The following is a 14,238-nucleotide window of genomic DNA, read 5'->3' on the forward strand; positions in this document are numbered from 1 at the left end:
GGTGTACTTCGTTCAGTTACGTATTGCTGTATTCTTGGTTCTCGCCGTCATCCCGCGCGCGGGATTCCTCAGCAGCTGCAGCAGTGATTGGACTCGAGTATTCTAGTATCATCCATAGTCGATCAACCATCCTTCATCAAGGAGAAAAACTCTCTCCGCTTCGTACCATCCCAATCCATCACCACCATCCTCAGCCGTGTTCATATGATAGGATCCTTCCTTCTTGCTGACGACGTGCCAAATAACCAAAGTAACATTCCAAGGATCCTCAAAACCGTGCTTGATTGCGTCCATCCATCCATCCTAGCCATTGCAGTAATCGCTGCTGACATGCTTCCTTTTCCATCCAGTTGTGAGTCAATCTTCCTTGGCCATTTTCCATCGCAGCTCATACCTGGTGAAGTTTACTCGTAATCCTTGATAGCTGATATGGCATCATCCATAGTAAATCGTGTGTCGTAAAGCAAGTCGCTACATGCAAATAAAGTCGCTTCTATACCATGGCTACTTGATGTTCACGTAAAAAAGGCTGCAAGGTAGGTCGCTGCAAGTAAAGAACACTGTTCGAGACAATGGGGTAGAGACAATGATAACAGGAACTGCTGGAATGAATGCTGTTACGATTGGTTGTGGAAGAGAAGTGCGCAAGAGCGTGTGTTGTAGAAGAGTGACAAGAAGGTTGTGTTCACGCCATGGACTTTGCCATTCAGTCAATGGCTTTCGGATCAAGGCAATTGTAGGATTGACATGATGGGTTGAAGCAGGACAATCGTTCGCAGTGGTAGTTGTGGTTGAATGGAGCAACAGTTGAAAATGGGAAGAAGCGGCAAGAAGTTGGGAGCGGAAGAAGTGGAAGAATAAAATGAATTGTTGAATCATATTTCTTCGTTTGAGCGTTGTTCAGCCTAATCCACTCAGATCAAGAAAGTTGAAGGATGGGCATGCTGGGCTGGAGCAGGACAATCGTTCACATGCAGTGAGGTGGGTAGTGGTGGCAAAATGGAAGAATGGGCTGTTAGTTGGCAGTTTACAAGTATCATGCATTGACCCCTGATGCTGACTTCTTGTCCCTGTTACACAAAGAAGTTCTTCTGCATTAGTGGCTCTACTGGGGCTAGCTTCTCAACGATGAACAAAGACCACTTTTCATATGCATCACGCTTACAGCATAGACCAGACATAAAGGTGCCTGTATCTCTAAGCTTTACAATCAAACGTGGGGTCTTTAATCGAACAGTGTTGCTCGTCGGGGTCAAAGGAATCTTGTGTCAAAGTACGAAGTTCATCGCGGCCAATCCCAGATTTCGCAATGTCGCTACCAGCCAAACTGGATCCGGGGGTCGACCTCTTCGACGACGACCAAAAAATATTTTTTGGGCTATTTGCGACATTGAACGCGAAACTTTCACACAAGGTGCTGTTGGCCAAGCCGAGCACATTGCTCTGATAAAAACCCCACGTTTCATTGTAAAGTTTGGAGATACAGGCACCTTTATGTTTGTAAGCGTGATGCTATATGAGAAGTGATCTTTGTTCATTGTCAAGTAGGTGGACCCTGGCAGAGCCAAAGATGCAGAAGGACCTCTTTGGGTAACTCAGCTAAAAAGTCAGGACTTCAGGGACAATGCATGAAAGGTACGCAACCCTCATTTTCAGGTCATACATTGGCAGCTAATAGCCACTTTTGTGCATTCACAACTTTTGTGCATTCTATTGTAGGTGGACGATGCTCCTGCTCTAGACATTCATTTCCATGATTAAAGTAGGTTGATCCGAGCTGATTTGACTGAGCTGCGGTCAAAGAGAGATTACATCACTCTGGACATAAAGCACGCTCGATGTAGCTCAACCGATGTAATCTTGTGTGAGCGTAACTCAACCAAATCAGCTCGGATCAACCTACTTTAATCATGGAAATGAATGTCTAGAGCAGGGGCATCGTTCCCATGCAGTGGATCTCGCTACAATGATGATTGGATAAAAGTGGCCGTTAGCTGGCAATACATGCCTGTTCCTAGATGATCCATAAAGTAATTATACATTGACCCTTTCATTCATGCAAACGTAGCTGTGTTACACAACACGACCCTCTGCATCTTTTGCTCTGCCAGGGTCCACCTACTTGACAATGAACAAAGATCACTTCTCATATAGCATCACGCTTACAAACATAAAGGTGCCTGTATCTCCAAACTTTACAATGAAACGTGGGGTTTTGAATAGAGCAATGTGCTCAGCTTGGCCAACAGCACCTTGTGTGAAAGTTTCGCGTTCAATGTCGCAAATAGCCCAAAAAATATTTTTTTTGGTCGACGTCGTCGAAGAGGTCGACCCCCCAGATCCAGTTTGGCTGGTGGCGACGTTGCGAAATCTGGAATTGGCCACGATGGACTTCATAGTTTGACACAAGATCGCTTTCACCCCGCCGAGCAACATGGTTCTATTAAAGACCCCTCGTTTCATTGTAAAGTTTAGAGATACAGGCACCTTTATGTTTTACATATGCTGTAGGCGTGATGCTATATGAAAGGTGGTCTTTGTTCATTTCAATAACTAGAACATGATAGAGCAAAAGATGCAGAGGGACTTGTATGTGTCACCAAGTCAAGGGCAGGAGTTGAAGGATCGATCCTATTGGGTAGAAAGTGCATGATAGATTTCCCCTGTATGCTTATAGGAGTAAGATCCGCCTACGATAGCCGTATGGGATCTAGCTCAAACTAACCATGATATGGTCAATAAGCCAAAAATGTCAGTGGACGCGGAAGTATCTTTGCATGGATCTCGAAAGGTACATTGCTTTTCATCCATCATCATCATCCATCATCCCACACAGAGCGTGGTAATAGTAATAATCTATTTGCAGCAGTTTGCTCACTCATTTTATTGACACACTTTATGCCATACTCACTATCATGCTAATAGCTACATAAACAATCATGCTGATCATCATCTTCCTTTGACCAATGTCAAATCATCCAAATCTTTAATCAGCATTCTTCTCTCTACTGTAGTTAAGATACAAAGATGATGACTTATGGAAGGATGAAATGAGAAGATCACTGTATTAAGTAATAAAAAGTAATCTAAATTTGAGAAGCCTTTGCTTGTGAACCCATGCACGTGTGATCTGGTGTCGGGCAGGATGAGCTGGGTGTGCTGTAGTGAGGGTGGTTGTAGCCAAGGTGAATCACCGCTCCGCTTCCTTTCGCTGCTATGCCGCTCCACGCTTGATGCCAACAGGTACATTCAGGGCCAATGTTGAAGTGGAACTTGCTCCATTGACATGTCAGCTTGTATAGACGAAGAGATTCGATCGCAAGGGTGTTGGCTCATTTGGGGGTTGACTCGACTCGGCTAAGCAACAACGTGGTCTTCGGTTTCCACGGTAACCAGCAACAAAGGTCTGTGTGTATGTATAAAAGGCAAGTGCAGTCAACAAATACAATGATACAGGCTTTTAATGTAACAATGGATGATGCTATTATTGAATAGGTTCTTGGTCAGGCATTGCAACTATCTCTATGACTTCGACCCCTAGCCTTCATGTGATCTTGCTGGTGGCCCATTCAACATAGGTGCTTTCCTCGTTGTAGACTGGTTCCTCAGCTATGGAGATTTCTTTTCGTGAGATGGATGATTGGGTAGATGAGGTTTGTTTCTTCTTTGAAGAGGATGGACGAGAACATTGCTAAGCTTGGCTACTACAAAACTATGTTCTTCATTAGTGATGATAACAACAACACCAATAAGCATGGTTTACTTCTCCCTTCGCAAGGTGTTGGCATACGAAAGGAACGTGCAAGGTCCCATTCATTAACCACTCTGCCCGTTTGTATCTTGGATCATTCTCATGGCGGCTACGATGAGGGTGACAATGGCAAAGTAGTAGAAGCAAGCATTATTTGTTTTCCACTTCCATTTAGTAGCTAGCTTATTATGCGTACTATATAAATGACAATGGGATCAATCAGAGTTGTTTGTCGGGCTTATGATCTGGTATTGATATTGCTCGCGGATGAGCATCACCTTGGCAATGGTTTACAAATGCAGCGGTGATGTTTTTGGTAACATGTGGAGATGCATTGGTGCTATGTAAGACAATGAGAGTATTTTTATGGCTCATGCTACCATAACGCATTGAGTGGTCCTTTATGAATCTTTTACTCTATATGGGGCCTTGAAGCAGGCAAAGATTGCCTAGCCTGCAGCGAGGGGCATGGTCCGTGCGCACGTTGCGTGTGAAATACCATTATGTAAGGAATGGCATCTCATCAATAGATTGTACGCTATGCTCTAAGCATGACGACATCTTGATGGTAATAGTTATTGAATGCTAATATCAGCATCGTGACCTGGATTTTATTGATCCACTGACGGCATTGATATAAAAAACGTGGTGATCAATAAATGATACACGCATCACGATACGTATGAACATGTGCTATTAGTCCCAATAGTTTCGTTGTTTCATATGATCCAAAACAGAGGATTCTACATACATCAACAACAACCTTGATCCTGATCACCATGTGACTTTGCTATGTCGGCAATTGACAGATCATATAATACATTTGCTATTGGATCATTTGCTTTGTTCATAACAATCACGACCTGTGGTTTATTCATATACGACATTACAAGTCTTTGGATGATGAATCAAATGAAAGGATGAATAAGCATCAGCTGAAGCGAGGTATAAGGAATATAAAAAACTATTTTAATAACAAAGCCTCGTGCCGGAGTCTTGCACAGACGTCTTGTGTGTGTAATCAGCAATGGAGCACAGCTGTTGGTGTCACAAGAAATGGCACGCAATGGGCGTCCATGGGACATGGAAATCTTGCAATAACGTGGATGCACTTTCATTGATAATGGAGCATGGCAGGTTGTATACTCAATGTCAATGCCCATAATAGGCTTTACCTTTATTATACCCTATAACTTTATAAGCTATATCCATAGACATGGATGAGAGGTGAGTATCTATTTTTCTTCACGTGTCATAGCAATACCAGGACAGCTTGAAAACTCAGACCGGGAAACCAGCTCTCCATGACTATTTGGGTAATGAAGGGTCGTTTTCTTTCTTTCTCTCTCTCCTTTGTTACTGCCGCCATCACTTGACCGATCTCACCACCTCCTCCTTCTCTCTCCTTTCCATCGTTTTGTCATTGACATTCTCCTCCTCCCTTTACGCTTTGGTCGAACCCACTTCGCAACTCCCTTTGTCATTCAACACCGCCTTGCGATCAACCCATGGAATACGTCGGCCGTCTCAGCAATCTATTCACGTCAGTGCACAACTTTTATAACGAGTTGAATCCTGCCACTCTCTCGGGAGCCATCGATATCATTGTCGTCAAGCAACAAGATGGAGAACTCGCATGTTCACCGTTCCACGTCCGATTTGGCAAACTGTCAGTGCTTATGCCACAAGAAAAAAAGGTACAGTATTCTCTTTCACACACACACACACACACAAAAAGGAATTGTGGGGATTGGCCAATGAAAAAAGGAAGGTTTGGGGTGTGAGAAAGGTACAACAGGCACTCAAATACTGCTGCATGAACTTGGGGACAAGGGGTTGGTTGGTTGGGCGGAGGTGGGATGAGAACCCGAGCTTTTGGGGTGGTTGGTTTGACTGTAATCTAATTCGTTCGTTCATTTTTAGGTGGAAATCAAGATTAATGATGAAGTCATGCCTTATGTGATGAAAGTGGGTGAAGCGGGTGAAGCATTCTTTGTCTTTGAAACCGAACATGAAGTCCCTGAAGAATTCCAAACGTCTCCCATCATGAGTGCTATTGAAGAAAACAGGAGCGATGAGGTAAGAAACACCTTGAACAAAAATGAAAAAAGCAACATGATTAACATTCGATAATCTTTTCTAGGAACCACCTTATCTTGATATTGGCGAGTCAAAGGATCATGAGAAAGGTACAATCATTATTTAATTTACCTATATCTGAACCATTGACCAATTGTAATACAGCTCAATCACAGTCAATGGATGAAGCCAACAATAGCCCAAAACCAGCATCCGAAAATGATGGATTCGATGACGATGAACAACCCAAAGTTGATACCACCAAATTGCGTATTCCTGCCGAATTACAATCACCAAAGATGATCATTGAAGAACAAGTGGATAAGGTCGTCACCAAGTTGGATACATTTCCACATGATCATGTTGAACATTCGAATGAGCAACATCACCACCACCACCACCACCATGAACATGAACAACAAGAGGATTTATCAGAAAAGATGCAACATGTGTGCTTGGATGAGGAGAAAATGATGATGCCAAAGAACGACATATATCCTATGGATGATGGTGCTTCATTGCTTGAACGATGTATTCCAGAAGCTATCACCAGCACCACCATTGCTAAAGAAAGATTCATTGTGCGACCTGCAGATGGTGACATTCATAATACATGGATGGATGTTACACACACTTCAGTGCATACCCGTGATTCAACGCATGATGGTAACAATGGACCTGCTGAGCCTACTTCACCACGTCATGGAGATGCAGAATCCATTTTTCTCGATATTGCTGGTTACAAGACCGGGGAGGAAGAAGCTGAAAAGGAACAACTTGAGCACATGGATCCAACAACCACGAGAGAGATCACTCGTGAAATGTCATCAGCGCCAACGCAACAATTATCATCAGCGACAGAAGATGCATCAGCTGATTCTATCAAAGAAACGACATCCAACGATGAGAATGATCCACCTGTCATTGAAGAACAAGAACAACAATCAACCAACAAGTCGACGAGTGATATCAAAATGACACCTGGAGAGATTTACCGCATTGAAATGAGTTTGTGCGGTTTGAGTGCATTGGGATCGGATGAAGAAAAGAATGCAGAGGTCTTCAACAAGGAACAACTCACCTACGACAACTTTGTACATAATCCAAACATCTTGAACGATCAACGTCTCGTGTTTCGACATCATGGTCATTATTATGCTCCAAGTCATACGGGTCCATTGTTCACCAATTTATTGCTCTTTCAAAAACCTTTGGATGATCAAGATGGGACCGAGCAAGAGGATACAGCAGCACAAGTATCGGATAGCCGAGACACTTATTCATTTGGTCGTGGTTGGCGTCAATGGTTGAGTCGATCATCTGTTGCAGGCTCCACTCCATTGCCGGCAGAAGCAGCCGAGACATCAGGAGAGGATGAGGAGAAGAAGAAACCAGTGGAGGCGACTAATGGCAACAACAACAACAACAATGAGACGACGACTTATACCACAACAACCAAGACCACCTCGGTGGGTTGGAATGCCGATCACTCACATCCCGATGAAGAACCACTCTTGGGTCCCAGGAAAAACTATGCCAAGACACTACGACTTACATCCGATCAACTCAAAAGCCTCAATCTCAAAAAGGGTGCAAATACGATCACCTTTTCTGTCACATCGGCTTATCAAGGCACAGCAACATGCACCGCCAAGATCTTTTATTGGGATTATGATGTGAGTGTGGTGATTTCAGATATCGATGGCACGATCACCAAATCCGATGCACTTGGACACGTCTTTACAATGATTGGCAAGGATTGGACCCATATGGGAGTGGCCAAGTTATACACCGATGTGGAGAAAAACGGGTACCATTTCATGTACTTGACAAGTCGAGCTATTGGCCAAGCAGATTCTACCCGTGATTACCTTAAAAAGGTGGCGCAAAGCAATTACCAATTGCCTGAAGGACCAGTGATCATGTCTCCGGATCGACTCTTTACATCATTCCATCGTGAAGTGATCATGCGAAAGCCTGAAGTGTTCAAGATGGCATGTTTACGAGATGTGATGCGTCTCTTTGGTGGTCGTAATCCATTCTATGCAGGCTTTGGTAATCGTATCACGGATGCCATTTCTTATCGCAGCGTCAGTGTACCCTCCTCGCGTATTTTTACGATTGATGCGAATGGTGAGCTCAAGCTTGAATTGTTACAAGGCTTCAAGTCATCGTATTTGCATTTGAATGACTTGGTGGATCAAATCTTCCCGCCCATCAACAAGGTTGTCAGTGAAGAGTTCAGCGATTATAATTTCTGGAAGGCACCTTTACCGGATATTGATCTTCCCGAATTGGAAGAGCCTACTGCACCTACATCACCCAAGCCAAAACCAATTATTGCTGATCCATCTGCATTACCCGCCCGTTCCGTTGTTGCAGCACCATCACCGCCACCTCGTAGACAAAGAGGTATTCTTCGTAGCTTCACTTCTCGATCAGCAGCACCCGCTATTGCACCTTCTTCTTCCTCCACCACCTCAACATACGCCTCGTCACCTCCTTCTCAATCATCCCTTCGAGTGGCTGCTTCATCCAGCACACCCAATTTACTTTCTCGACAACAAAGTCAAGATGCTGATGACAAGACCAGTATCGACGAACCTTCTTCACCTATCAATAGCATTGCTTCTTCGGATTATCCTGCCACCCCTATTGACAACAACTCCTCCTCATCCGCATCCTCCAGCATCGTTAACAAAGTCCTGGGTGGCGTATTTTCTCGGACCTTTTCCAAATCCGCCACTTCTTTACCCACATCAGCTGACCCTCAAGGTGACGACGACGATGCTACAAACAATCATACCAACAACAACACCCCCACTTCCCCCACCTCCACCACAATCCATTATGAAGAGGCAGACGATGAGGCATTCGATGCTACCCTTGATGCCATTGCCGATGAAATCGACATGGACAATATCCCATTTATTTAATACAGCTCTAGTATTGTATGTAGAAACACCCCCGCACCATTTGTATTTTGCATTTTTTCAACAGAAATGGCATAAATCACCCATTTTATTATTCATCAAACACAGTGTTAAACGTAGGACTAAAACAATCAGCACCAGATGAATGGGTAAATTCAGAGGCCACGCTATGCACTTGCTGGCTACTTGAAGAGAAAACAGGATGGTCGAGCATGGATTGGTTTTCGGTGTTGTATAATGCATGGATGGTATTATGGGTCATTTCTTGATCTTTGGAACTGAATTCTTGATGTTGCAAAGGAACAGCTGGGGCTGCAGTTGTAGGGGTAGAAGCAGCCGCTGAGTATGACCTTGATGCCTTTATGGCAGAGCGAGCAGAGATAGTACGACGAACCAAAAGAGAAGAATGCATTTTTGCTTGTGGATTAAAAGAAAAAGAGAGATGTATATTTTATTTTTTCAAAGGTAGCATCTTCTTTTTATGCGATCAAAAAGCGGTCTTGTGTTCAAGATCTGGGAATGGCAACGTAGTAGATCAATATTCTCAAACTTTCTATATTGTTGCAGGATCCAGGCCGCCACCATCACCACAAACATACAAACAAAACCGCTCTTATCAATCTTTCCAACCACACACACACAACCACGCCCCCCTCCCCCCACCCAACCCAATTCATTTATACCCCAATGCCCCAATGCTCATTGTTACCCATCACTTACATATTTGCCCACACCACATGGATGAATTTTGTGGAATTAAAGATGGGTGAGATCAAAGGGGTGAGATCAAAGGAAGAATGTTCTTGACAACAAACAAATGCGGCATACGCCATAGAGATAAAACACACAACATGCTTCTCGAGACGTTTCCATTCTTTCTCATGTTTCTCACGATAGTTCACCAATCACATACGATCCTCACAATAGTAATGATGTGCTTCCCCCTCCTTCGAATAAGAGAGACCCTGAAACAGAATCACGTCGCCAAGTCGCCCTTATGGTTAAGATGCAGTCAATCGATGCTGCAGACACGTAGCCTATACATTTTTGAAACGAAAATCCAAAGCCATGAGATCAGATCTCATGCAGACATTCAAATCCTCCCATCTCCCATCCATAGCATTGTATAATTAGGCGAATCAACATGTAAAACAACATTCATTACTGGATAGCATTACTACAAATAAAGGAAATCAAACGAGTAGAGGGATATAAGGTGGAATTGGCATGCGTGATTAGACAACATCGGCTCCTTCGAAATCAATGGGTGGTATCCGATTCGATTGTGAGAGTGGATCAATCAATTTGAGCTCATCCTTGATAGCATTACGTGCAAGACCATCCAACTCCTTGGTAACAAGAGCAAAGATTTTCTAATGACACAATCCCCAATTTAGCCATATGCCATCCATATATATATATATACGCTCTTACCTTGAGCTTACTATCGCACTTGAGAACCAGCTCAAAGTATGCTTGTGTACATCCATCCGATCCTTCCAATAGTTTTTGATAAGCATCCACCAGGATATCGGTCAATGTATAAAACGTCTCAAAGTAGTCCAATTCAAATGGCTATCAAACAAGGATTGAGATCTCATGATGGATGCTTCCTTCCTCGTCCTCTTCTCTTACCACATGAGGTACAATCAGATGTGTGAAATCACCTCCTTCCGTCACCATGGTTTCTTCTTTTCCTCTTGCTTTTCTAAAGATGTTTTTCTATATCTTCCACGATAAGAACTCCCAATCCAATCCAATCCAATTCAATGATGATGATCATGGGACAAACGTACCATTTTCTGCTTGCTATGGTCATTGGTATGGGTCTCGAACTCTGCCACGAGCTGTGATAATGCCTTGACATAATCCCCTGTGTTGGTGATATCGAGTATAGTGCCCAGTGAAACACCCAATACATAAAAGTTACAGGTCCTAGTCGTCGTCGTCGTCGTTCCCCTTATCTATCAGCCAACAGAGAACGCGTTGCTCCTAATGAGAGCTTACCTCCTTTGCATTTTGACGTTGGGATAAAAGGCACTGAGATCGCTCTTTGTAAGGAGAATCGTGTTGAACCAATGAGTGCTGCCTTCATGGGCTCGTCGTAGGTACTTGATGGTAGCGACTCGTTTGGATACAAGTTCAGTGAGATATTCTGACAGGCTTGGCTGATGATGCTGCGATGTGGGTGAAGCTATTGTTGACTGTTGGTATAATGACGAGCTCACAGACATGATGGAGTAGTAGTAGTAGTCGTAGTAAGGAGAAAGAAACGGCGTCCGAAAGAGGACATTATTCCATAAAGGATCGACATGTTACTTAGACAACGCTACTTACTCCGAATACCTTTCCCTCCTCTCTCATTGCTGTTGTAAAAGCGTCCCTTCCTACAGTCATCGGATCATGTTATCGAACAGTGGATCGTAAAGACTATCTTAGTTGTGCTCATAATAGCATCAATTCCCTCCCAATACAAAAATAAAAGGGTTTCTCGATGTTGTCTTCATGCATCACGTGTGCCTAGATACGAAAGTGTCCCATGCAAAAAGTCAATTAAATCGTTGATTTCCCACACCATTCAAGATCATCAGCGGATGGCATAAAACATCCACGGAGTTACCCTTTATATACGTACAACGCGCATGATCTTTTTCAACCTTATCCCAACTACTTATCCAATAACGCAATGACCGAAGTGGAAACGGAGAGGACCCACTTTGACATGTCCTCCAATGATCTGATCAGAAGCAAGTAGTGTTGTAAGGTGCATTTGCATTCAGTCGCCATTGACACGAGTTAGTAGGTATAGTAGAGGACCTTTTCTCATACAGCTCTTTGCGTTGGGAACGAGTGTTGCAATACTACTTTTTTGAAGACGTCATTCTTACAACGCCCATCCTATCTACTGAAGGTGTCAATAACGTCCATTTGTAAGTTGATCATCATCATCATCCTATGTATGCAACACGACACGCCACTCACTCTCCCTTGTACAGCGTTTATACCCTATGTCAAGCGTTGAATCGGCAAGCACCCACCATCGAAAACATTGTATTTGATACGAGGTAAAGTGGAATGACTGATATAGTAGCTTTGTCATAATCAAGAGCAGGCGAACAGCTGTGGTGCACCTTACACTCAACGTGTCTCCCTGTATCCTTCCATCCTTTCTGAGACTCCGGATCCCTGTGGTGACAACGCTGCATTTTCGCAAAACAGAACCAGAGAGTGGATTGTTAAAGATTTACCATCAAGAGGATAGTTGGACTTTGGAAGGTATACAATATGCAAGCTCGATCACCATGGATTTTACTAAGCCATGATTGTAGGACTACTTCAAGCGTTACCATTGATCTCGTTTTGGTATACCCATATCTTCAGGGTGATGATGGGGCTGCTGATGACAACCTTGGGTGACCTATTGGATTCTGCACTTGGTCATGCTCAAAAAATGTCCGCACGAGGTCGAGAAATCCAACGTCAAAGCCGTGATTTGGCTCTTGAATTGGATGAGTACAGAGCCAACCTGCATGAAAATTATCTCGATCGCATTCGCAGTTGGCGCCAAGAACAACACACCACCCACCATCATGAGAATAGCTTTGATACCTTTTTGCTCTACCCAGCAAGTCGACAAGATGGCCCATCATCTCGATACCAACCACAGCAATAATAAAAAGAAAGGATGACGATTCTACTACCACTACTAGCAAATAAGGGTCTTGTTTTTTTTTCTGGGATCTCGTGGCTATTTGCAGCAACCCACGTGGCATAGCATTACTATTTAGATGAACGACAATGAATCATAACAAGTGGTATGCGGCGTTCATTCTTGGATCACTACCACTCAGGGGTTGTTGTTGATGAGTTGAATCGATAAGCATGGGATCATCGTTCTTTTGATGCAATGATGAGCGGGTCCCTTTTTTCTTTTAATCCCATCACTCACATGCTCACAACAACCTTTTGTATTCGTACCTCATCAAAGTACTGCATGATGATTGTAAACATACCCAAAAGCCTTGCCGAAATTTACATGCTTCCAAAAGAGTGGTGGGTGATACAACAGCACATGACATTGGGGAGAGAGAGAGAGAAAGGGAAAGGAGGGTTCTTTTCACATTTTTCAAATAAACAATAAAGGAGGAATGATAGTGTCACCCACACGTTGTATGTTTCGTCTTACATCTTTATGGGCGTATTGACGCCAACATCATTGGCGACTTTACAAGATTAATACATGTCAAGGATGTACAAGAATAACAGCATGCACACACCAAACAAATCACAAAAGGCCATTAATGCATGTAATGCCTGCCTCCCCGTGATCTTTTAGGCTACTATCTTGGCCCTGGAAGCCGTTCTAATCATCCCTTTTTTTGTTTGCATATCCTTTTTTATAATCCTTCAATTTGTGATTTACACTCTTCTTCTTTCTTCTTCTTCTTACCAAGGATATCTACCTATACCCCATATGTCTTAATGCCTTCTAGTAGTCATACCGCCACAATCATTGTCGCTGTTTCGAGCAGTGCTCTCCTCCCATCCAAGCAATGGGATACTGTAAAGGCACAATTATACCATTGCTGGATCCAGCTATATGGGCCTTTGTTTTGGATCGTATCGGCCATGCTTTGTCTTTGGGACACAAAGACAACGGCACCACCTTACCACCACATTACCATGATGGAAATGCCACCCAGCACTGCTCCTGCTACCACCACGATCTCTACACATTTATCAGCAGCTGCCAGCAGCAAAGTAACAACCCCTGAGACGCTGATGATAAGCAATGAATCCTTTGATGATGATGGTGACAACGCCAAAACAAACATAGCAGGCTATATGAACAACGACGATAATGAAAGCAACAACAAACAACATAAAAAGTCTTTGAAGCGCATCATCAAAAATCATATACAAACAATCAAGCAACGGCGGCAATCCTTGAATGAAGCAGTCAAGCGCTCTGTACGTCGCCGACCCAGCCAACAACGCAATCATGATCATAATAATAGAAACAACAACGGCTTGGCATCCGACTTGCATCATGCTACCACCACCACCACCACCACCAATACTCATCCACTATCACCTCCACCTCCTCCACGACGAAGGAATAGCTTTCCTGGTACAGCCAACATGTTGCTCAAACCTTTTCGACGGAAAACCGCACCAGCCATATTCAACAACCAAAAATGATACTGATGATTTTCACACGTGTCCCCACAAAAAGATGGGCTGTGGTTGTATCCATTATCCCATTCAATTATCATATGATGATACAACAGCATAGTAGGTGATAGGTGGTAGTGGAGTTCCACATCCCATCTCCCCCGCCCCGCCCCTTCTCGCTTCTCCTCCCTTACCCCTTACATTGACTCGATACACAAAAACGACCCTTCATTTACCCTGTTGTCGTCCTTGCTCTCTCTCTCTCTCTCTCTCTCTCTCTCTCTCTCTCTCTCTCTCTCT

General features: G+C 43.6%; 5 protein-coding genes across 5 annotated transcripts; 3 read left to right on the plus strand and 2 right to left on the minus strand.

Moving 5' to 3' along the window:
• Window positions 1-5,259: 5,259 nt before the first annotated feature.
• O0I10_004195 (uncharacterized protein) lies at window positions 5,260-8,766 on the plus strand (the record flags this gene model as incomplete). The annotated part of the gene is made up of 4 exons (XM_058484257.1): window positions 5,260-5,448; window positions 5,675-5,830; window positions 5,895-5,940; window positions 5,996-8,766. The coding sequence occupies 4 exons, from the start codon at window positions 5,260-5,262 to the stop codon at window positions 8,764-8,766; spliced, it is 3,162 nt and encodes a 1,053-aa protein (XP_058344882.1).
• An 88-nt stretch (window positions 8,767-8,854) lies between these two features.
• O0I10_004196 (uncharacterized protein) lies at window positions 8,855-9,175 on the minus strand (the record flags this gene model as incomplete). Its single annotated transcript, XM_058484258.1, has 1 exon — window positions 8,855-9,175. One exon carries the CDS (start codon window positions 9,173-9,175, stop codon window positions 8,855-8,857), a length of 321 nt encoding a protein of 106 aa, XP_058344883.1.
• An 823-nt stretch (window positions 9,176-9,998) lies between these two features.
• On the minus strand, window positions 9,999-10,997 carry O0I10_004197 (uncharacterized protein; the record flags this gene model as incomplete). Its single annotated transcript, XM_058484259.1, has 5 exons — window positions 9,999-10,136; window positions 10,198-10,338; window positions 10,399-10,485; window positions 10,560-10,698; window positions 10,771-10,997. The coding sequence occupies 5 exons, from the start codon at window positions 10,995-10,997 to the stop codon at window positions 9,999-10,001; spliced, it is 732 nt and encodes a 243-aa protein (XP_058344884.1).
• Window positions 10,998-11,449: 452 nt separating this feature from the next.
• O0I10_004198 (uncharacterized protein) lies at window positions 11,450-12,436 on the plus strand (the record flags this gene model as incomplete). Its single annotated transcript, XM_058484260.1, has 5 exons — window positions 11,450-11,510; window positions 11,567-11,693; window positions 11,760-11,828; window positions 11,876-12,039; window positions 12,093-12,436. The coding sequence occupies 5 exons, from the start codon at window positions 11,450-11,452 to the stop codon at window positions 12,434-12,436; spliced, it is 765 nt and encodes a 254-aa protein (XP_058344885.1).
• An 809-nt stretch (window positions 12,437-13,245) lies between these two features.
• Window positions 13,246-13,965, plus strand: O0I10_004199 (uncharacterized protein; the record flags this gene model as incomplete). Its single annotated transcript, XM_058484261.1, has 1 exon — window positions 13,246-13,965. The coding sequence occupies one exon, from the start codon at window positions 13,246-13,248 to the stop codon at window positions 13,963-13,965; it is 720 nt and encodes a 239-aa protein (XP_058344886.1).
• Window positions 13,966-14,238: the final 273 nt, after the last annotated feature.

This window comes from Lichtheimia ornata (assembly GCF_029851405.1).
Source record: "Lichtheimia ornata isolate CBS 291.66 chromosome Unknown scaffold00015, whole genome shotgun sequence".
Classification (NCBI taxonomy): domain Eukaryota; kingdom Fungi; phylum Mucoromycota; class Mucoromycetes; order Mucorales; family Lichtheimiaceae; genus Lichtheimia; species Lichtheimia ornata.